A 21,857-nucleotide genomic window follows, 5' to 3' on the forward strand; every position below is an offset into this window, starting at 1 on the left:
TTCAAGAACACGGTGACCTACAAGACGTACGACGAGCCGAGAAAAATGAAGTTCAATAGCCAGTGTGGCTCTTCTGCTTGATTCCAAGAATGCGTGGAGCTTTGTGCATCGGAATTGTGTACACACGATCGGAATTTCCGACAACAAATTTTGTTGTCGGAAAATTTGAGAACCAGCTCACAAACATTTGTTGTCGGAAATTCCGACAGTGTGTACGCGGCATTAGAGAACTGGATGCCTGTGTCACCAACATATACACACAGTATATGAAATGCTACTTGATTGCATCAGAGAATTGGGTGCCTATAATGAGTAGCATCCGGTGTTCAGTATACATTTGTCTACGGAGGCAGACTGATCCGATGGTCATACAGCTGAAGGACAGAAGCTTTTCCAAATTAAAGATGGCAGCCTCGTGCATCTCTATCACTGCAAAGCACCAATAGGGTTAAAGACTAATTTTGATGTGGTTGGGAATGTATTTTCATGTCAAATGCTTTTTAATTAAAGTAAATAATTACATACAAACATAAAATAATGTTGAAATACCTAATGTGGAAGGTTGAAAAATGCAAGTTTGCTCACTGCCAGTACATTGTATATTCGTCTGTTGATCACACAAGGACTGTGATGCGCATGATGGGCAAACAAGTCCATTGACCTGGAAACTGGTAGCTGGCACTGTTAGAACATGATAGTGTTAGTTTAAAAAAAAAACATAAGTATGATACAAAAGTATTCTTCAAAGACAATTTTGAAGTGTTATTAATTAGCAGAACATTATTTTATGGCTCTATGTAAGCTCAGCAGGTTTTGGGTTGGGTTAACCCTTAGTGCCGGTTCACACAGGGGCGGCACGACTTGCAGGTCGCCTCAGCGAGGCGACCTGCAAACGACTTCTGAGGCGACTTGCAAAACGACTTCTGTATAGAAGTCTATGCAAGTCGCCCCAAGTCGCCCCCAAAGTAGTACAGGAACCTTTTTCTAAGTCGGAGCGACTTGCGTCGCTCCTATTAGAACGGTTCCGTAGCACAGAACGGGAGGCGACTTGTCAGGCGACTAGGTCACCTGACAAGTCGCCCCTATGTGAACCGAGCCTAAAACATCAGTTTTTGTATTGTTGAAATGTTGTCAAAATGCATTAGGGTCAAAATTTGGGTGGTTTTTAAGGGTGTAATGGCTTTAAATGGCTCATGAGGGTTAGAGAAGTCCCATTCAACTAACCAGGACCTCTTCTTGTTTGCAAAAAGGCCCCTTGTTAGCTGGGAACATGAGAGTAGATAATAATGAACCATAACAGTAACACTAACCTTTTATTTACAAACAAAGTCATGTGATCATTATGCCAGGGCTAACGAGGCAATTCCATGGCCATGGTGTCATGTTATGTGTCAAGGCAAATTCTGACTGTCCAAACACATGGGTGGTGTGGATTTGTGAAACCACACTGCTCTAATTACGTAAACCAATATCCATAGTGCCATGAAAACTGAGAGATGCGGTATTTGTGTCGTTTCTGAATAAACCTTACATTGATGAAGGTGTAACAAAGGTGTGATTTGATTAAGGTGACTCATATTTGAATCTATAAATGTTGGGGAATGTTCCCAACATCCAATGGACCTTGGATAAGTGGGGAAACATCTTCAACATTACAGAACAGCTCCACAGAATATAACTAACTACTACTAGCTAAACATGTAGGAAAAGGTTTTACTGACGGTATCAGACATTCTCTTGTATCATCTTAGTCACCAGACAATATACCAGATATGGGTCCTAAATCTGAGTTTCTTACTATCCTCCAAAGTTCTTCACACAGACATAAAATGTACAAGATGGGACTAGAGATCGAAAAGAATGTTCTTTATTCCTATTTCTGTTTGGAATCACACTTGCATTTTTAGCAGAGCCCCAGTGCAATGTATTAAAGTGGTGTTCCGGCCGAAATTATACTTTTTAAATACAAATACCCCTATAATACACAAGCTTAATGTATTCTAGTAAAGTTAGTCTGTAAACTAAGGTCTGTTTTGTTAGTTTATAGCAGTAGTTTGTTATTTTATAAACTTACAGCAGGCCGTGGCCATCTTAAGTCTGGGCATCTGAAGCCAGACTGTATTTCTTCCTGGATCTCATCCTTGCAGATCACGCACATGCTCAGTGCAGCACAAGCAGTGTAATAGGTTTCAGGTCAGGTTTCCTTAGCAACGGCAGTGTCAGAGGAAGTTGCCGCCCCTTCCCAGAAGGCATTGCAAACAGGAAATGATGCAATGGGCCGCGGCCAGGGAGGAGGAAGTGAAAAATGAATACAGCAGATATACAGTAGGTGCTGAGAAAAAAAATTTAAAAATATCCAATTCGTTTACAGTGCACAGTTTAGTGAGGGATGCTGAAGAATTGTAAAAGTGGGTGGAACTCCACTTTAACCAGCAGAAAAAGTTATTACCAGGTGAGTAAATGGTCAATGGTGGACACCTGACTGTCACACCTATATGAGTTTGTAGGACATTTCATTCAAAAACCATGGCTGTTAATATGGAGTTTCACATTTTGTGGCCTCCAGTCTTCTGGGACGACTTTCCACAATATTTTTTGAGTGTGTCTGTACGAATTTGTACCCATTCAGCCAAAAGAGGATGACCAGGTACTTGGAAAGGAAAACCTGGCTTGCTATGGGCATTTAAATTCATCGCAAAGGTGTTCAGTAGGATTGAGGTCAGGGCTCTGTTCAGGTCTGCGTTAAAAACAGGCTGCCCAACGTAGACTGTTGGACAGGTGAATTCGGTTGGTCAGCAAACTGGTTGGTGAGAATGTTCTATTTTTGTACTTTTATGCATTTGCCCTTCCTTGTGCTCCTTGCTGTGAAGGCCAGTTATAGGTTGGGGCAGGGGCCATTTGTTGGTTAATAGATCCATATGATATAACGCTGCACTCCTCTACTTGTTTACATTTTGATGTTATTGAACTTCTCCCAAGGTCGAGAAGGTCCTGACAAGCCTTAGGAGAAAACTCAATGACTTGGAACTAACAAAGCTACTGTAAATAATGACAGTAGACCGAGATGTCATATTGTAACACCGGTTTCTATAGTATGAAGAGTTTAGGATTTCAATCAAGAGCACAGAAATTCTAAACTGCTTGGGTCAATGTGCTGAAACAGAAGGAAAGAGAAAATATGTTTTTCAGATACAAAAATGTCAAATGAGAGCAGAGCAAGGAGGGTCAAAGCTGAACTGCCTGAGGCATCTGCTGAAAGAAAAAGTCGATCCAGGGCTGAGCCAACCCAGAGGCAGGAGAGGCAATGGAGAGCGTGCAGCTGGGGGGGCATCTCCTTCCCAAGGCCGGTGCTCCAGCTAGGCAAACTAGGCAGCCGACTAGGGTGCACTGATGCCTAGGACGCAGCCAAGGACTGCTGGTTTGCCTTGCTGTCCTGGGTTTCCGGCATCAGCCACAGAAGGGGCAGTCGACTGCATTTGTTTTCTCTAGTGCTGACTGTAGCCCTGTCACAGCAGAGTAATCTGTCCTCTTCCACTCCTAGCACAACTTTACTTCCACTGGGAATGCTGCCAGTGCGTGCTGGGAGTTCGATCCCTTCTCCACATAGCAAGCTCTGCATGCCGCCCTGTGGCTACACTGATAGGTCTGACTGGCGCCCATATCTGTGGAGGAGGTGCAGGAGGGGAGAGCCAGTTTGGGCTCAATAGAGTCAACTCAACAAACCACATACAGGACACACACCGAGCAGGCACCTTAACACATAAACTGCTGGGGGGAGCACAGTGTTCCTGCATTATTGTCATGCACTCTAAACTGATTTACTATCCCAGGGGCTTTCCATTCAAATGTCACCCTACAATAGGAGGGGCCCCTAGACTGGAGGTAGCAGTCTCTCTATAGAGGGGCCCCTAGACTGGAGTTAGTAGTCTTCCTATAGAGGGCCCCCCACCGGCCCCTGAACTGGAGGTGAAAGTTTCCTTATGGAGAGGCCCCTGGACTGGAGGTAGCAGTCTCTCTATAGAGATCCTCCATAGAGAGACTGCTACCTTCAGTTCAGGTGCCCCTTCATAGAGAGATTGCCACCTCCATTCCAGGGGCCCCTCTATAGAGAGATTGCAACCTCCAGTTCACCTCTAGCAACCAATCAGGGAATGGTAATGATGCTCAGCAACCTCAAGCAACCGATGAGTGAGTGGTAATAATGTGCAGTGACCTCTAGCAACCAATTAGTGAGCAGTAAAGATGTGCAGTAACCTCGAGCAACCAATCAGTGACCAGTAATGATGTGCAGTAACCTCTAGCAGCCAATCAGTAAACAGAAATGATTTGATGTAACGTCTAGCATTCAGTTAGGGAGCAGTAATGATATGCTGTAACCTCTGGCAGCCAATCGCAATTGCTGCCTGATCTGCTGCAGTAAACAGATTTTGAGTCTAGCCGCTATTTATTGTATGTCCCAGAGCAGGTGAAAAGCATAATTGCATGGGTGGGGGGGGGGGGGGGGGCGAGAGAAAAATGGGACTATTGGAGCCTTATAAGTGTATCCTGATTCATATATTTATACAAAAGATAATTTATAAATATATAAAAATATACATATATGAATTTTGAATGCATTTGAACAAGCTCAGAAGTTTTATTTTATTTTTTTGGGGATGGGGGAGTGCAAGTAGCTAGTCTTGCCTGGGGGTGCAAAATAGTCTAGCACTGATCCTGCTCCTGCCTCTGCTCTCTGGCTGTCACCTGGGCTATACAAGCCCGATCCATCAGAATACAGATCAGCCCTGCTTATTGTTTTCACTGGGAGATAAGCTCTTCCGGTGATTGCATTGGGGGAGCAGATCTCCTGATGGAGCCTACAGTGCTACATGCATACATGCAGGGCCACTGATAAGGGGGGGCCACCAGTTCTTCTGTAGGGGGCTTGGGTACACAGGGGGGCCCAAATAGCAGGGTGAATCATGTGGTCAGGCAGAGGAGCAATATACAGAAGGATGCCCTGTGCGGCTCTCTGCAGCAGCTGAAAGCCATTTTCACCCCCTTCAGCCAGCTTTCACCTGCTGCAGGGAGAGACACAGATACAGGATATCAGCCCTGTAATTGCTTCCCCAGCACTGATCCCCCTCCCTGTTCTGCCTGCTTCTGAACCCCACCCACCGTGTGTGTCCCCTGTCACTGTGCCCTCCCCCCCGGTCCTGCGGCACTGCAGGCTTCCCTGTCCTGTAAAAAAATAACAAATTGTACAAAAAAATTATGATTAAACAATAATTCTAATAAATTGTAAAAATAAAATAATTTTAAAAAGTTTTTACATTTAAAAAAATATATATAATTTTTTTTTTTTAATGTAAAAAACAATTAAGAAAGGGCTAATTCACACAGGTTTTCTGTTATGTTTGTGTCTGCTAATAATGATTAGATAGACTGTACGGAGCCTGATTTCTAACCACGGCCCTGGCTATATTGCAAATACCAAAAGCTGAGACCTACTCTTTATCTCTTCAATAGTTTTATTTGTCTATAGTTGTAGTCATTCTTCATAAATTATTCATTGTAAATTGTAAACCTATTATAAACACATGAATAAAGTTAAAAAACCTTTTTAACCCCAATTGCTTTTTTATTAACACCATCATTACCTTTTTGCTTTAGCTTTTATTTTTCTTCTTTTTTTTTTTTTTTTTTTTTTTTTTTTACAGTTCATACAAAAACTCAAAAAAATTACATTATTTAATTTGTAGCTCAACATTAAAAAAAAATTCTATTTTTTCCAGAAACAGAAACATAACTTCAGGGGCTTTATTAAATGGTAAAGCACAAAATAAAATTTCACTGTGGGTGACTTCTAAAATACCTTAGTTCCCAGATGGAAAAATAGATTTTGCACATTGCATAATACGGCTATGCTACAATAATCTAACCACGACGTAACATCTCCCACCCCTCCATCCTATTTGGTTTCTTTTGGACCAAAACAGTATTTGGGCTGTCATTTCTGCATTGGCTCAGCCAACATGCACAAGACATGCAAACATGGACAACTAGCTGTGGTTAGAGAGATTTCCCCTGAAATCCTGTCTTGCTGGCAGTGAATTATGTATTAACCACTTCTGGACAGCCCACCGCATATATATACTGCAGCAGAGCGGACCGGCTGCGCAAAACCACGTACCTGTTTGTGATTTTGTGCATGATGTCTGGGGTGCACTGCCGGCCACCCACGATAGTTCAGAGGATAGGCAGAACGGCGATCTGCCTATGTAAACAACGCAGACCGCCATTTTGTCAGGGAGGAAAATGGAGATCTTGTGTTTCTGCTAAGCAGAAACATGGATCAATGTCTTCCTCCAGTCACAGCACCCCCCCCCCCCACACACAGTTAGAAAGCACCCCCTAGGAGCACACCTAAGCCTTTGATCGCCCCTGATGTTAACCCCTTTCCTGCCAATGTCATTTTTACAGTGACAGTGCTTTTTTTTTTTTTTTAGCACTGATCACTGTATTGGTTTTACTGGTCCCCCAAAAAGTGTCACTTAGTGTCTGACTTGTCCACCACAATGTCACAGTCCGGCTAAAATTCGCTGACCGCCACATTACTAGTAAATAAATAATATAAAAAATAAAAAGTCCACAAAAATATCCCATAGTTGTAGACGCTATAACTTTTGCGCACACCAATCAATATAAGCTTATTGGGTTTTTTTTACCAAAAACATATAGCAGAATACATATTGGCCTACATTTATGAAGAAAATAGATTTTTTTACGTTTTTTTTATTGGATGTGTTTTATAGCAATAAGTAAAAAATATAAATATTTTTTTCAAAATTGTCGGTCTTTTTTTGTTTATAGCGCAAAAAATTAAAACCGCAGAGGTGAGCAAATACCACCAAAAGAAACCTTTAATTATGGGAAAAAAAGAACAATTTTATTTGTGTACAGTGTCGCACAACAGATTTTATCTTCCTAGGCTCCAAGATCACGGCAGACGGTGACTGTAGCCATGAAATTAAGAGACGCTTGCTTCTTGGGAGGAAAGCAATGGCAAACCTAGACAACATTATAAAAAGCAGACATCACCCTACCGACAAAGTGCCATATAGTCAAAGCTATGCTATTCCCAGTAGTGACCTATGGCTGTGAAAGTTGTATCATAGGGAAGGCTGAACGCCAAACAATCAATGCTTTTGAACTAGGGTGTTGGAGAAGAAATAAAAGTCCCTTGGACAGCAAGAATATCAAACCAGTCAATCTTGAAGGAAATCAACCCTGAATATTCACTGGAGGGAGAGATCCTGAAGCTGAAACTCAAATACTTTGGCCACCTAATGCGAAGAGAGGACTCATTGGAAAAGACCCTGATGCTGGGAAACAAGGAAGGAAAAAGGAGAAGAGGAAGACAGAAAACAAGATGGATAGATAGCATCATCGAAACAATGAACATGAAGTTTCATGTTGGGCATTTTATGCACAACATTTAGAAGCTTATGTCACACATCACCCACTCTTCTAACCACTTAAAGACAAATTCCTTTCTGACACTTTTTGTTTACATGAAAAAAATGTTTTATTTTGCAAGAAAATTGGGTGTTGGGTGTTTCATTTTTTTTTTTAAACACAGTATTTGCGCAGCGATTTTTCAAATGCATTTTTTTGGAAAAAACACACTTTTTAAAAATTTAATGCACTAAAACACACTATATTGCCCAAATGTTTGATGAAATAAAAAAGATGTTCTTAGGCCGCGTACATGGATACCAAACACGACTTTAAAATTGCGCACAAACATGCAATGGCGACAAACTACATACATTTTTAAAAGCCTTTAAAAGCCTTTACAGGTTACCACTTTAGATTTACAGAGGAGATCTACTGCTAAAATTACTGCCCTCGATCTGACCTTCGCGGTGATACCTCACATGCATGGTGCAATTGCTGTTTACATTTGATGCCAGACTGACACTTGCGTTCGCCTTTGCGCGAGAGCAGGGGGGATCAGGGGTGTTTTTTTTGTTTTGTTTTTTTAATTAATTATTTTTTTTTTTTTTTGCTTTCTTATTTTTAAACTGTTCCTTTCATTTTTTTTAATCATTTTTATTTTTATCTCAGGGAATGTAAATATCCCCTATGATAGCAATAGGTAGTGACATGTATGCTTTTCTAAAAATATTGGGTATTAGACCCTAGATCTCTCCTCTGCCCTCAAAGCATCTGACCACACCAAGATCTGTGTGATAAAATGCTTTCCCAATTTCTCAATGGCGCTGTTTACATCCGGCGAAATCTAAGTCATGAAATGCTCATAGCTTCCGGTTTCTTAGGCCATAGAGATGATTGAAGCCATTCTGGTCTCTGATCAGCTCTATGGTCAGCTGGCGGAACCACCGGCTGCATTCTCAGGTTCCCTGTTGGGACAGGAGAGCCAGAGAAAACCATGGAAGATGGTGGGGGGGACATTCCCTCCCACTGCTTGTAAAAGCAGTCTAGAGGCTAATTAGCTGCTAGGATTGCTTTTACATGAAAACCGATTGCTGGCTGAAAAGAATGATACCAAGATGATACCTAAACCCGCAGGCATCATTCTGGTATAACCACTGAAAGCCCAGCAACATACCAGTACGTTGCTGGTCCTTGTTTGGCATATATTGTAATCCACAGGCTGCATGAAAAAAAGAGATTGATTGGTGGGTATGCCACCATTAGAATACCTCCCTTTATCCACCCACTTCTAATGATGGGCATACATGCACCATTTTGTTTTTAACTGTGGTGGTGAAATCACCACCTACAGCGCTGGAGTCATGGCTTTATGTATCGCGGGAGCAAACGCTGTTGCTGTCAAGATAAATAAATCCGTGCTGCAACTGAATGGCGTACCTGCTAAGCAAATGATGGTTAACAATAAAACAAATAACATTACAGTATAATAGTAAGACATACCATACCTGCAAAGCAAATACAAAAAAAAATAGTGAAAAATAAAACATTTTTTAACGCAATCTGTGCCTAAAATATATATATGCCGAAGCTTGGGGGCATATGCCTGCAAAAGTTAGGAGCAAATCGCGCCTCTATCCCTGCTGCTCTCATGCTTCGCCATGTATGCTCTTTTTTTTAACTGTGGTGGTAAAATCACCTCCTACAGGGCTGGAGTCACGGCTTTATGTATCGTGGGAGCAAACGCTGTTGCTGTCAAGATAAATAAATCCGCGCTGCAACTGAATGGCTTACCTGCTAAGTAAATGATGGTTAACAATGAAACAAAGTAACATTACAGTATAACAGTAAGACATACCATACCTGCAAAGCAAATACAAAAAAAATAGTAAAAAATAAAACATTTAACGCAATCTCTGCCTAAAATATATATATGCCTAAGCATAGGGGCATCCGCCCGCAAAAGCTGGAGCAAATCCCTCCTCCACCCCTGCTCCCCCCATGCTTCGCCATGTATGCTCCTTTTTTTTATCTGTGGTGGTGAAATCACCTCCTACAGCATCGGAGTCACGGCTTTATGTATCGTGGGAGCAAATGCTGTTGCTGTCAGGATAAATAAATCCGTGCTGCAGCTGAATGGCGTACCTGAAAACAAAAAAATGGTTAACAATAAAACACAGTAAACAGTAAAGTATAAAAAAATTACAAACCTGAAAAGCAAACATGATAAAACATAATAACAGTAAAACATTTCAGAATAGAATACAGTAAAAAAGAGCAGAACAATAGAAAGAGAATAGAGACAGAGAGAACAATAAAACAACTATTTTTGTTTTTTTTATTTTATATATATATGTTTTTTTACTTTTTTTTGTAACTGTAACTGTTGTAACTGTAACGGTTCCAGGTTTGGTTCTCTCAAAATGCGATGGCATCTTGGGAGACCCTGTGAAAGTGTGCCTAGTCTGTGCAGTGCTGTACCCTACGCTATTACTCAACTAGTGTATGGTAGCGTTCAAAACATTCACCAATGCAAAGACCAGGATTGTCAGGACAGGGGGGACAATAATAGTGGGTGTCACGCCTAGATCCGCGCTTGCTGGAGACACGACATCTTTGGGGAGCTCATTGGGTAGGGGTACTCGGGAGGACATAAGAAAAATGCCTCTCATGCAGCCGGCTTACTGCATTTGGATTGGGAAGGTGAGGTGGAGCACCGTCTGGAAACAGAAGGGCTCTGACGATCTCTTCCTGGAATTTAAGGAAGGATCCAGTCCATCCTGAAGCTCTCTATAGCACATGAGCGTTCAGCAAAGCCAATTTAAATAAATAAACAGACACTTGTACCAGAAAGGGGTTTCTCCACAACACCAGTCGCTGTAGAAATTTGGACCGTCGTGTCTGCATGAAGGGAGGTAAGAATGAAAACATTCTTATTATCCCTCCACTTCATAGCGAGCAAATTATTACACTTGAAGCAGGCTCTCTCCCCCAGCCTAAGACGGGAATCTACAAGCCTCTGGGGTAAGCCGTGGCGATTAGGTCGCATGGTGCCACATGCTCCAATCTGATGATCAAACAAGTGACTTAAAAGTGACTCACTTGTGTAATAATTGTCCACGTACAAGTGGTACCCCTTTCCGAATAAGGGTGACACCAGGTCCCACACAATCTTGCCAGCGCTCCCTATGTAATCTGGACAGTTCGGCGGCTCTACGTGACTATCTTTTCCCTCGTAAACCATAAAACTACTTGTATAGCCTATGGCCCTGTCACGGAGCTTATACATCTTAACCCCATATCTGGCATGCTTGCTGGGAAGATGCTGTTTGAATGACAAGCGGCCAGAAAACGACAGAGTTCATTGTTGTTGAAATGCATGAACCGTAAGATCTGCTCATATCGTGCCCTGGCCATGGAGGCAGAGAACAAGGGCATATGGTGAATTGGGTCAGTGGACCAATATGACCGCAACTCACTCTTTTTAGTTATGCCCATGAGGAGGGATAGGCCCAGAAAGGTCTTAAATTCGGAAACCGTGACCTAAAATCAACTGTTTCCACCTGAATGCTGGGTTGGCCAGTGAATGGGGGAAGTACAGGTGCTGCAGAAGTGGTGGGTTCCCAGTTAGGGTTGGCGAATGCAGCAGGAAGGGCACTATGGGCATGATGGGCCTGTGTTTGTCGTCTTCTTGTTGGCAGCGGGACACTACTTGTGCTTGCCACCTCACCAGCTTGAACTGCACTTATGGGACTCGCCACGTCACCACGTGTTACTGTAGTGCTGGTTTGACTATGACCAGGGTGTACTAGGCCACTGGTGCTTGCCAGTTTACCAGAAGGATGAGCGGCACTAGTACTTCTCTGCTCCATACGAGAGCCCTGCGGTTCTTGCACCTCAACAACAGCAGAAGAAGATTGGGGTTTGGTACGCCTGACCTTGGCAGGGACCACAACTCCGTCGTCATCAGTGCTATCTGGCATTCTGAGCCTGAATCTGACAGATGAGTGACTTCCTCTTCACTATCTGTCATGTTTAGAAACGTGTAGGCCTCTTCACTACTGTACCTTCGATTTGCCATTTTGGGCTCTACATTTACTGGTACAGTAGTGAGACTCACAGGTAAAAAAGCTCCTAGGCTGTCAGCAACTGTTTCAAACGCTACCAAAAAAAACTGTTAGCGATCGCAGGGATCAGGCTTGACTCTGCGAACGCTGCAGTTATGTGTGTTTAGTGTTTTGTAAGTGACAGTGATCGATCGATACTGAACTTGGGTGGGCTGGGTGGAGGGGCAAAACACAGGTGCTAGCAGGTATCTGGGCTGATCCCGCTAACACTGGGTTTTTGGGAACCCTAAACTGCTGGGGACGCCAGTATAGATCTGATCAGATCAGATATTGATCTGTTCAGTTACTAAGGGAGGTGTATACTGCATGTGTGGGTGTTAGCGGTACTGGCACTAACCTGAGGCTGCCTGGGGCAACGCAGACCCTAACTGACCCTAAAACCTAACTGATATCACCCGCTGGGCGATCAGGGGGTTAAACCTTTATTGGGTAATAAATGGCGGCAGTGGTGGCCCATCCATAGGGGGCGCTCCCTCCTGTAGTCACAAAAAAAAAAATTTTAAACGGCTCCTTTAAGAAGAAAAAAAAAAGTCCTTTAACTAAGTGCACTGTGTTCAGGCACTGGACACAGTGCACTATAGGAAGGGCTGCGTCAATGCAATCACGAGATTGCAGATGCTGCGCTTCATTGGCGCTGTTTGGAGCTGCTTTGCGGCGAGATCGATTGCGCCGACCAGCATCCGCCCGGCCGGGTACTTTGTTCTCAGTGTGAGAACAAAGTCACTTCTGGCGGGCTACAAAAATATGGCCGCTGTGAGGACTAATCCCCTTGTGTTTAGTGGAGAGGGAAGGCCCCTCCCCTCTCCACTGAACACACGGAGAAAACCAGGAATGGACGGGCTGCCACTGCGTGATGTATCGCCTATCCCTTCAATGCCAAGCAACCTACCGCCATGGCAGGAGGCAGCAGAAGGTGGGTACCCTACGGGGGGGGGCACCTGATCACTGCTGACATTCATGGATGGGGGCAAGAGGTTCTGCAGCAGGAGTTGGGCCTGGGACCGGGCCCTGACTGGCTGATCCATCATCCACCAGTAACAGTGAGTTGCAGTGCCTTTATTCTAATTTACAGGAACAAGCTCCAGTAAGGACGGCCACCTTTGCATATCTGACAGTCACAGTTCTGATATCAGCCGATCACAAATCAGCTGATATCAGAACTGTGACAGTCAGATATGCAAAGGTGGCCATCCTTACTGGAACTTGTACTCAGAGTCTGTATGTCACGCTGCTGCTCTTCTCCCCCCTTCAGGTAGAATGCATCAGATGTCTCTTCTGCACATGCAGTAACTCATGGCATGGCAGCTGCCAGCTACTGTGTGGGACTCTGTGATAAGAAGATGGGTGAGTTTCACAGCAACAGATTGTTTTAAAATGTGTCTAACTCAAAACGTGCATTCAGGCTGGGAGGAAGTGTGTTCTGTGTATGTACTGTGTATGTACTGTGTGTTCTGTGTATGTACTGTGTGTTCTGTGTATGTACTGTGTATGTTCTGTGTATGTACTGTGTGTTCTGTGTATGTACTGTGTATGTACTGTGTGTTCTGTGTATGTACTGTGTGTTCCGTGTATGTAATGTGTATGTACTGTGTGTTCTGTATGTACTGTGTATGTACTGTGTGTTCTGTGTGTTCTGTATGTACTGTGTGTTCTGTGTATGTATTGTGTGTTCTGTGTATGTACTGTGTGTTCTGTATGTACTGTGTGTATGTACTGTGTGTTCTGTATGTACTGTGTGTATGTACTGTGTGTTCTGTATGTACTGTGTGTACTGTATGTACTGTGTGTATGTACTGTGTGTACTGTGTGTATGTACTGTGTGTTCTGTGTATGTACTGTGTGTTCTGTGTATGTACTGTGTGTTCTGTATGTACTGTGTATGTTCTGTATGTACTATGTGTTCTGTGTGTTCTGTGTATGTACTGTGTGTTCTGTGTGTTGTGTTCTGTGTATGTACTGTGTGTTCTGTATGTACTGTGTATGTACTGTATGTACTGTGTGTTCTGTGTGTACTGTGTGTTCTGTATGTTCTGTATGTACTGTGTGGTCTGTATGTTCTGTATGTACTGTGTGGTCTGTATGTTCTGTATGTACTGTGTGTTCTGTGCATGTACTGTGTGTTCTGTGCATGTACTGTGTTCTGTGTGTACTGTGAGTTCTGTGTGTTCTGTGTGTGTTCTGTGTATGCACTGTGTGTACTATGTGTTCTGTGTATGTACTGTGTGTTCTGTGTATGTATTGTGTGTTCTGTGTATGTACTGTGTATGTATTGTGTGTTCTATGTATGTATTGTGTGTTCTGTGTATGTATTGTGTGTTCTTGGTTCTCTGTATGCATTGTGTGCTCTGTATGTACTGTGCGCTCTGTGTATAGTGTGTTCGGATATTGGGAGCCCTGACAGCGGAGGATGGACAGGTAAGGACCTGGAGGGGTTTGCGCCCCCCCCCCAATTTTTTAACACCAGTCGCCACTGAAGGGCGGGTATAAAAAACAAACTAACCAGTGTCACCTGTTACACTTATACAGTGATCACTGGTGAAAGGGTTAACTAGGGGGAAATCAGGGGGTTAAAACCTTTATTAGGTAGTATATGGGGGTACCTGACGCTATAAAAAGCTGACAGTAAACCTAAATACCTACCTGGCTAACTAGCGTCACCTGTGACACTAATACAGCGATCAGAAAAAGGAATGTTTAGTGACACTGGGGACGGGGGTGATCAAGGGGTTAAACCTTTATTAGGGGGGGTTAGGGGGATACCCTAGACCTAAAGGGGCCTACCACTAACTGGCCTAACACTTACAACAGTCACAAATGACACCAATGCAGTAATCAGTAAAAAAATAAAAACTGCTATTGGTGTCACTGTGACAGGGGGTGGCAGGGGGTGCAGGGGGGGTGATGGGGGGGGGGGGTTATGTACCTATGTGTGCTAGTGTCAGTGTAGTGTTGGTGCAGACTCACTGTAGATGTCTTCTCTCCTCGGAAGCCGGAACGAAAAGGCTCCACGAGGATAGATAACATAACTTCCTCTGCTTCTGTTACAGAAGCAGAGGAAGCTTCTCATTCGTCATGAGCGATCCCGAGGGGGTGGCCATGAATCTGTGGCCTCCCCCTCAGCACAGATCGCTCCTGGAACAATGCCGACTGCCTCGGGTACCGGGGGGGTGTGATGCTCCCCCCGCCCGCGGGAGGGGAGTAACATACCCATACGTTACTCTGCCTGCCCGTGCCATTCTGCCGCAGTATATCTGCGTGAGGCGGTTGGCAAGTGGTTAAAAGTCAGCAGCTACACTATTTGTAGCTGCTGCCTTTTTTTCAGGCAGAACTCCACTTTAAAGTGGTTGTTAAGCCACTCTAACCTGTATACACCATCAGCATTGCCTCCTATTGTAGTATCCCCCTCTGTGTGTGATTTATAAAAATAAATGCTGCAAATACCTCATTTCACTGCCAAGATTGCGATCACATGACCGGCCAGCTTTCTCCTTTCCTCCTCTGAGAGATGAAGTGGGCGGGGCTGAGATTCCCCTGCTGATGTCAGTCTGGAGGGGAGAAGGAGGGGAGGAGAGAGCTGGCTGGTCATGTGATCGCAATCTCGGCTCTTAAATGAGGTATTTACAGCATTTCTATTTATAAATCATTCACAGAGGGGGATACTGCAATAGGAGGCAGTGCTGATGATGTATACAGGTTAGTGTTATGAGAGCAGCAGGAGGGGGGAGGGGCGGCTTACACACAGACAGAGAGGGGAGGGGGGAGGAGGACACAGGAGCAGAGAGGAGAACAGATAGCAGGCTGCTGATGAAACTGACCACAGTGTTAGGGCTCAGTAGCCAGGATACACTGTGGTCAGTTTATAGAGAGGTGGGGAGAAACTGGCAGGATCAGCCAGGTGTTTTAGGTGTTACAGGGGGCCAAATGACACAGGACAAGCACTGTGTCATATAACATGCTTTAAAGGAGCAGGATCCATTTTTTTGGGGTTAACAAACGCTTTAAGCAAACTCCAGGAGGCAGAGGAGGACAGAAAAGCCTGGCACGCTATGGTCCATGAGGTCATGAAGAGTCGGACACAACTAAATAACTGAACAACAACAAGAACAATTAAAGTATTTACAGATACCTGGAAACTTGGGGATAGACTGCACCCAATTATTTTGATTTTATTTATACTATTTATGAAATGAAATGTATATGAAATATTTTTTTATTAATTTTGAAGAATTGATACACTTTTATGTTTAGAGATGAAATTGATTTCACATTGGGGATATATTGGGGTTTGTATTTAGGGAAATGTAAATATCAGTGTTAATTTTGGCAGCAAATTTCGATTTAGTTTTAGTCTTAATCTTAGGACTAAAATGGCATTTTAGTTTTAGTCCCATTTTAGTCTTCTGCAATTGTTTTAGGTTTAGTCGTATTTAGTCGACTAAATCTCCAGTACATTGTAGTCGACTAAAACTCATTTTAGTCGTCTAAAATCGAATGGGTGTAATTAAATTGTAATGCATTAGTTAACATTTCTCTACAATTTCCAAACTCATTATATACTGCTGGAGTGAAAAATCTAATATGTTATTATTTATGGTATTGCGGTATGAACATGCACTACAGACCAGTGTTAATATTGAAGTAAAATTTCAATTTAGTTTTAGTCTTATGTCCCGTAGACACGAGCGGAAATTCTGCCAGCAAAAGTCCTATGTGAGCTTTTGGTAAGATATTCCGACCGTGTGTATGCTCCATCGGACTTTCGCTGGCGGAATTCCAGCCAGCAAAAGATTGAAAGCAGGTTCTCTATTTTTCGGTCGGAAAAAGTTCCTATCCGAAAATGCGTTAGTCTGTATGCAATTCGGACGCGCAAACAAACGACGCATGTTCGGAAACAATTTGACGCATGCTCGGAAGCATTGAACATCATTTTCTTGGCTCATCGTAGTGTTGTACGTCACCGCGTTCTTGACGGTCGAAAGTTCAGAGAACTTTTGTGTGACCATGTGTATGCAAGGCAAGCTTGAGCGGAATTCCGTCGGAAAAATCATCCAAGATTTTTCTGACGGAAATTCCGCTCGTGTGTACGGGGCATTAGTCTTTTGATTAAAATGGCATTTTAGTTTTAGTCCCATTCTAGTCTTTTGACTAAAATGCCATTTTAGTTTTAGTGGTATTTTAGTCATGTCAATTGTTTTCGTTTTAGTCGTATTTTAGAGAAAAGGGAGTATTGGCGAGGGGGGTGGGACTTTAAATGAAGCACTGGGCAGCAAAAAGGTAGTACTAGGATGAATAAAAAGGAATTTTATTAATAAGCTAATCTGAAAGCATACATATTATTGTTGACAATGATATTGAACATATACTGATTGGATCATTTGACACAATTCATGTAAAAACGATAACAATGGTAATACAAGTAGCAAAGGTAATACAAGTGGCAAACTGATGATGATATCACATAATATGAACATATTAATTCCTTCATTCATCTCAGATCACAAGGGTAAATACGATAGTTCATATTATGTGATATCATCATCAGTTTGCCACTTGTATTACCATTGTTATCGTTTTTACATGAATTGTGTCAAATGATCCAATCAGTATATGTTCAGTATCATTGTCAACAATAATATGTATGCTTTCAGATTAGCTTATTAATAAAATTCCTTTTTATTCATCCTAGTACTACCTTTTTGCTGTCCGGTGCTTCATTTAAAGTCCCACCCCCCTCACCAATACTCCCTTTTCTCTAGATGCATATGGGATGGATATTTTTGACCTTACCAGATCATGATATCATTTAAAGTCCCTAGGGATGGAAACACATGACCTTACCAGGCCATGGATTCCTGAAAATACCTATCCCCTTAAACCTTTACCTTAGTCGTATTTTAGTCTACTAAAATAGTATTCATTTAGTCGACTAAAATGTTTTAGTCGACGAAATTAACACTGGTAAATATGTGACTATAAAATTATTAATATTGTGAATATGTTAATATTTTGTGAATGAGAACATAAAAATATTAATAATAAAATAAAGGAACTTACATTGGGATTGAAATGGGATGCAGTTATCGGTGTTGCAGCATGAAATCCCCATCTTTATTCTGCCGCCGGTAAAGCTGATGCTGCCCACTTTATTACACTTGCTATTCGACACACATGACTTTAAAAAGCTTGTAGTGATGGTTTCCCCTGCACAATAATTATCACAGTAGCATTATATAGCTGCAATATATAAATCTAGAAAAAAAACAGCCCCCCCCAGACCTTAGCAGCACTCAGTCCCCAATATACTAGAACAACCAAAAAGACAATAAGCCCATGGGACTTTTAGGAGTGGTGCTAAGTAAAATGGTACAACAAATTAAAAAATATATAAAAATGATTTCAATTTACATAAAAAACATACACATATCCACATTTTCATGTAGAAATAAAAACACTGTTTCACCAAAGTGCATTCTAAATGCCAATGTGGTTAGTAAATCATTGTTCATTTGCAGAAGCGGTAAGCATTTTATAAAAGATATAATGAACAAAAATGTAAATTGTATTGGACAGTACATTCGTTTCTGTAAATGGGGTCCAATGATATACGCATGATATACTGACATGGGAGTTAATAAGGTAGAGATCAGAGGCGGCCCGTCCACTAGGGTTGCACGGGCACCGCCCTCCCTATCCATGCGTCCTGCCCCCCAAATCTAAACGCAGGGTCCCCGGATGAATGGATTCCAATGGGAGAGGGGGTGTTTGTTTTTAAGCATGTGATTAGAGCCAGAGGCTCTAATAGGCTTTAAAAAAGGGTGGGCTTGGGGCGCAGAGCACATGAATATTCGCTATTGTCACATGGATCCTCCTCCCAGCCAATCAGAAAGTGGGTGCTGAGACCCTTCACCCGATTGGCTGAAGGACAGGTGATCCTATTGGCCACCTAGGAGGAGGAGGGAGGAGATGCACGGCGTAAGCCGCCGTGATGCAGAGAAGGAGGAACCGCCGCCCGTCGCCTGTCACACCTAGATAAGCTAAGTGCCTGGACGACCGAACCAACCGCGAGACCGCGCGGGGGGGGGGGTGTTGTGGTTGTGCGGGTGACCCGACCGACAGCGGGTGGTGGGAAGAAGGGGGTGCCGTCAGGCAACCAGGGGGGGGGTGGGTTGTGTGCCACTGGCTGACCGGAGGGGGTGGTTGTTTGCTGCCCCCCCAATATAAATAAAATTTAAAAAATCACCAGCCGCCACTGGTAGAGTGGCCAGAGGCCTACTGCAATGAAGGAATAACTGGGTTCCAAAAATAAAAAACAAGAAGAAAGAGGAAATAATGAAAGAATAAGAAAGGAAAAGGAGAGAAAACAAAAAAGAAAATAAAATAAAAAATATAAAAAAATTATAATTAATGCCAGTAAAACAAAAATAAGATAAATAAGATAAAATAGAATAGATTAATTGAAATAAAAAATAAAATATAAATGAAAATATTATGAAATTGAACATACAAATGTAAGAATAAAAAGGCAAAACACACAAAAAAAGAAAAAAAAAATGTTTTAAAATCTTCTGTTATTTACCTGTAAAAGCCTCTATTGCGTAGATATCCACAAGGCCTGAGACTGCTGTTGGGTGCTATCATCTTGCATGTGCTCTCAGCAGCCCCAACAGACTCAGAGCAGTTACTCAAGTGATACTATAGGCTATAGCTACATAAAAAGGTGAGGGGGAGGGGCAAAGGAGCTAGGCCAGCAAAGATAATAATTAGACACTCCCAGAAGAGGAATGGCTATGATGTGCAAAGAGAGAGGGAGCTGTGCTAGGGAACTGACTCTTCCTGGAGTGGTTACATTCTCTATGAAGTTCTGAGACATATGGCAAGTGATCAAAATTAATTGGAAAGGAAAAACATTGTAAGTAATCATTCAAAATACCTTATTTTTATGTGTTTTTACCTGCAACATTTTAGGTCAGTAACAGGGGCTCTATAATAGAAACCTGTCATCACATAAATATGGATGCTGCAATTTCTGATTATTCTGCTAAGCCTTCACACCAAGAACACAAGCTCAGGGTCTTCTGCTTGGGGGACATGATTATCTTAAGAGCACCAAGCCCCAATGCCGGACTTTATTGACAACACAACTGACCCATTGTGTGCCCCTATCTTGTTAGCAGGTGGAATTCTCAAGCATCAAGCAAAAACTAAAATCTGTTTTGGGTGGACTGACCCTTTAAGACATGATCATTTTTTTTTACACAGTGGACTAGACATACTAGAGAACTTAAAGAGGTGTTCTGTAGCTGCTGATTTTTAATATATGGGCACTTACCTGTCCAGGGAGCCCGTGATGTCAACACAACAGCCGATTTTCGGATTGGCTGTCGGGTACCGGTGCAGTCATTCATCATAAGGGAAACTGGTAGTGAAGCCTTTTAGCTTGAAAGCCTGTTCCATACTGTGTATGCGCAAAGTGTGTTACACTTTCTAACTGGCCCGGCGGCGGAGGAAGGAGGAGGGGAACGAACCTCCGAGGGATGGCGCCATGGCTTTGTCTCCAGGAAGTGGGGACGGGTGCCTGTCAAAAACAGGTACCTGTTCCACCCTCCCCCTTGAAAGGTGCCAAATGTGGCACCGGAGGGGGAGAGGAAGAAGATAAGCAGAGGTTCCAATTTTGGGTGGAACTACACTTTAAGACACCATAAAACAAGCATGACCAAGACAATACAGCCTTGAAATATCACACATAGAGTATTAGAGTAGACATATTAGAAGTCCTGAATCCACCACAAGACAAACATGGTCGAGGCAATACAGACTTCAAGGATCAGGGAAACCTCACAAACCCAACGGAGAAAATCACTTTCGCTCTACTTAGAATTATTTGCTTTGGTTGCATTCCTCACATGGGTGTGTGCAGCCTATTGCATTAGGGTGTGCACCCCAAAGCTCAAACACACATAGTTATATTTTTTTTAGGAGCCCCATTGGGGGGCTTTGGTGAAATATCGGTGGTCTAAACAGACCCCTGATGTCTCACTTTTGAGACAGAGAAAGGGACTGGGGACAGAGATTCCTCTGTCCCTTTTTCTGCAGCCAAGCAGCAGGGGGAATTAGGGTGTGCCCAGGCACATCTGGCACACCCTGTGCGCACGCCTATGAGTCCTCATTAAAAAATGAAAATAGAAATTGATTGTACTCCAGAAATATTTTGAAAGGCTTACCTATAATGGTCATTTCATAGGCCAAGCCGCAACTGTAATTAGGCATACATGTCTCAAAAGGTCCAGTGCAACTTATTCCACTACATTTGATGCATGAAAGAGAATGACCTGAAAAATATATTAGAATATAAGAGTGAATATTGATTGACAGACAGAACCCCTTGCATGAACACTAGCTTCCATTTATTGTAAAATTGTCTTTATTACAGGTATTTAAATGGCGCCATCAATTAACACAGCATTTTAAATATTGTACATTCACCAGTCCATGCCCTCAAATAGCTTACAATCTAAGGTTTCTCTCGCTCACATACTAGGAATAATTTATACGGGAGGCAATTAACCTACCAGCATGTCTTTGGAGTATGCAAGCAAAGGGAGAACATGTAAACTCCATGTAATTCTGGCTAGGATTCAACCCCATAACCCCAGGGATGCAAGGCAGAAGTGCCAACCACTAAACCCAAGAATAAAGATGTAATATATGGCCTGGTGATCCCACCAGCAACACACCTAACTATCTCATCGACTCTGACGGGAAGTGGACCTTCTCATTCCACAGAGATAGCATGGATGTAGTTCAAAATCTGTCCCCTGCTGGGATCAGATATACCTGGTGTTATGAGGACACAAAGCAGGCAGAGGAAGCTCAGCAGACCGTCCATCCTCCACCCAACGTGTTCTGTCCTGGTGTCACCTCCGTCACTACTGCTGGAAGTCAACGCTGAGCCTATTTTATGTGAAGTCTGGAGGGCGTGAATATTACCAATGGTATGAGGAAACTAAAATGTTATCCTTTCAATCAATGTCATAGATTATTATGGAAATATACAGCAAAACAAGTTAGAAGACAAGAACGTGTTCTATTTGGTAGGAATGAGAACTTAACAAAAAAAAAAAAGGCACATGCTTTATTTTTTTAATAATGCTTTAAAGGCATAGACCCTGATTTATCAACCTGTAAAATTACCGAAGTCTTCTTAAAGTATACATAAGGTATGCCACGTGGCCTCACAACCAATGGTATTTTAACCTTCCTTTAATTGTATTTATTGTATAATTTATTTAATTA

At 42.6% G+C, this 21,857-nt stretch overlaps 1 protein-coding gene across 3 annotated transcripts in view; it reads right to left on the reverse strand.

Annotated features, from left to right (window-relative positions):
• Window positions 1–21,540, reverse strand: part of LOC141110420 (uncharacterized) — a 73,513-nt gene extending 51,973 nt beyond the window's left edge. For 2 of the 3 annotated variants that reach the window (XM_073601764.1, XM_073601763.1), the window contains exons 1-4: window positions 21,399–21,540; window positions 20,786–20,893; window positions 17,619–17,765; window positions 550–681 (exon numbers count right to left, since the gene is read on the reverse strand). In XM_073601764.1, the coding sequence (XP_073457865.1) occupies window positions 550–681; window positions 17,619–17,765; window positions 20,786–20,893; window positions 21,399–21,450 (439 nt within the window). In that variant the 5' untranslated portion in view covers window positions 21,451–21,540. Of the gene's footprint in view, window positions 1–549; window positions 682–17,618; window positions 17,766–20,785; window positions 20,894–21,298 lie in introns of all 3 variants that reach the window. The other variant, XM_073601765.1, reaches the window with a different exon arrangement.
• Window positions 21,541–21,857: the final 317 nt, after the last annotated feature.

This window comes from Aquarana catesbeiana, linkage group LG10 (genome assembly GCF_042186555.1).
Source record: "Aquarana catesbeiana isolate 2022-GZ linkage group LG10, ASM4218655v1, whole genome shotgun sequence".
NCBI classification, from domain to species: domain Eukaryota; kingdom Metazoa; phylum Chordata; class Amphibia; order Anura; family Ranidae; genus Aquarana; species Aquarana catesbeiana.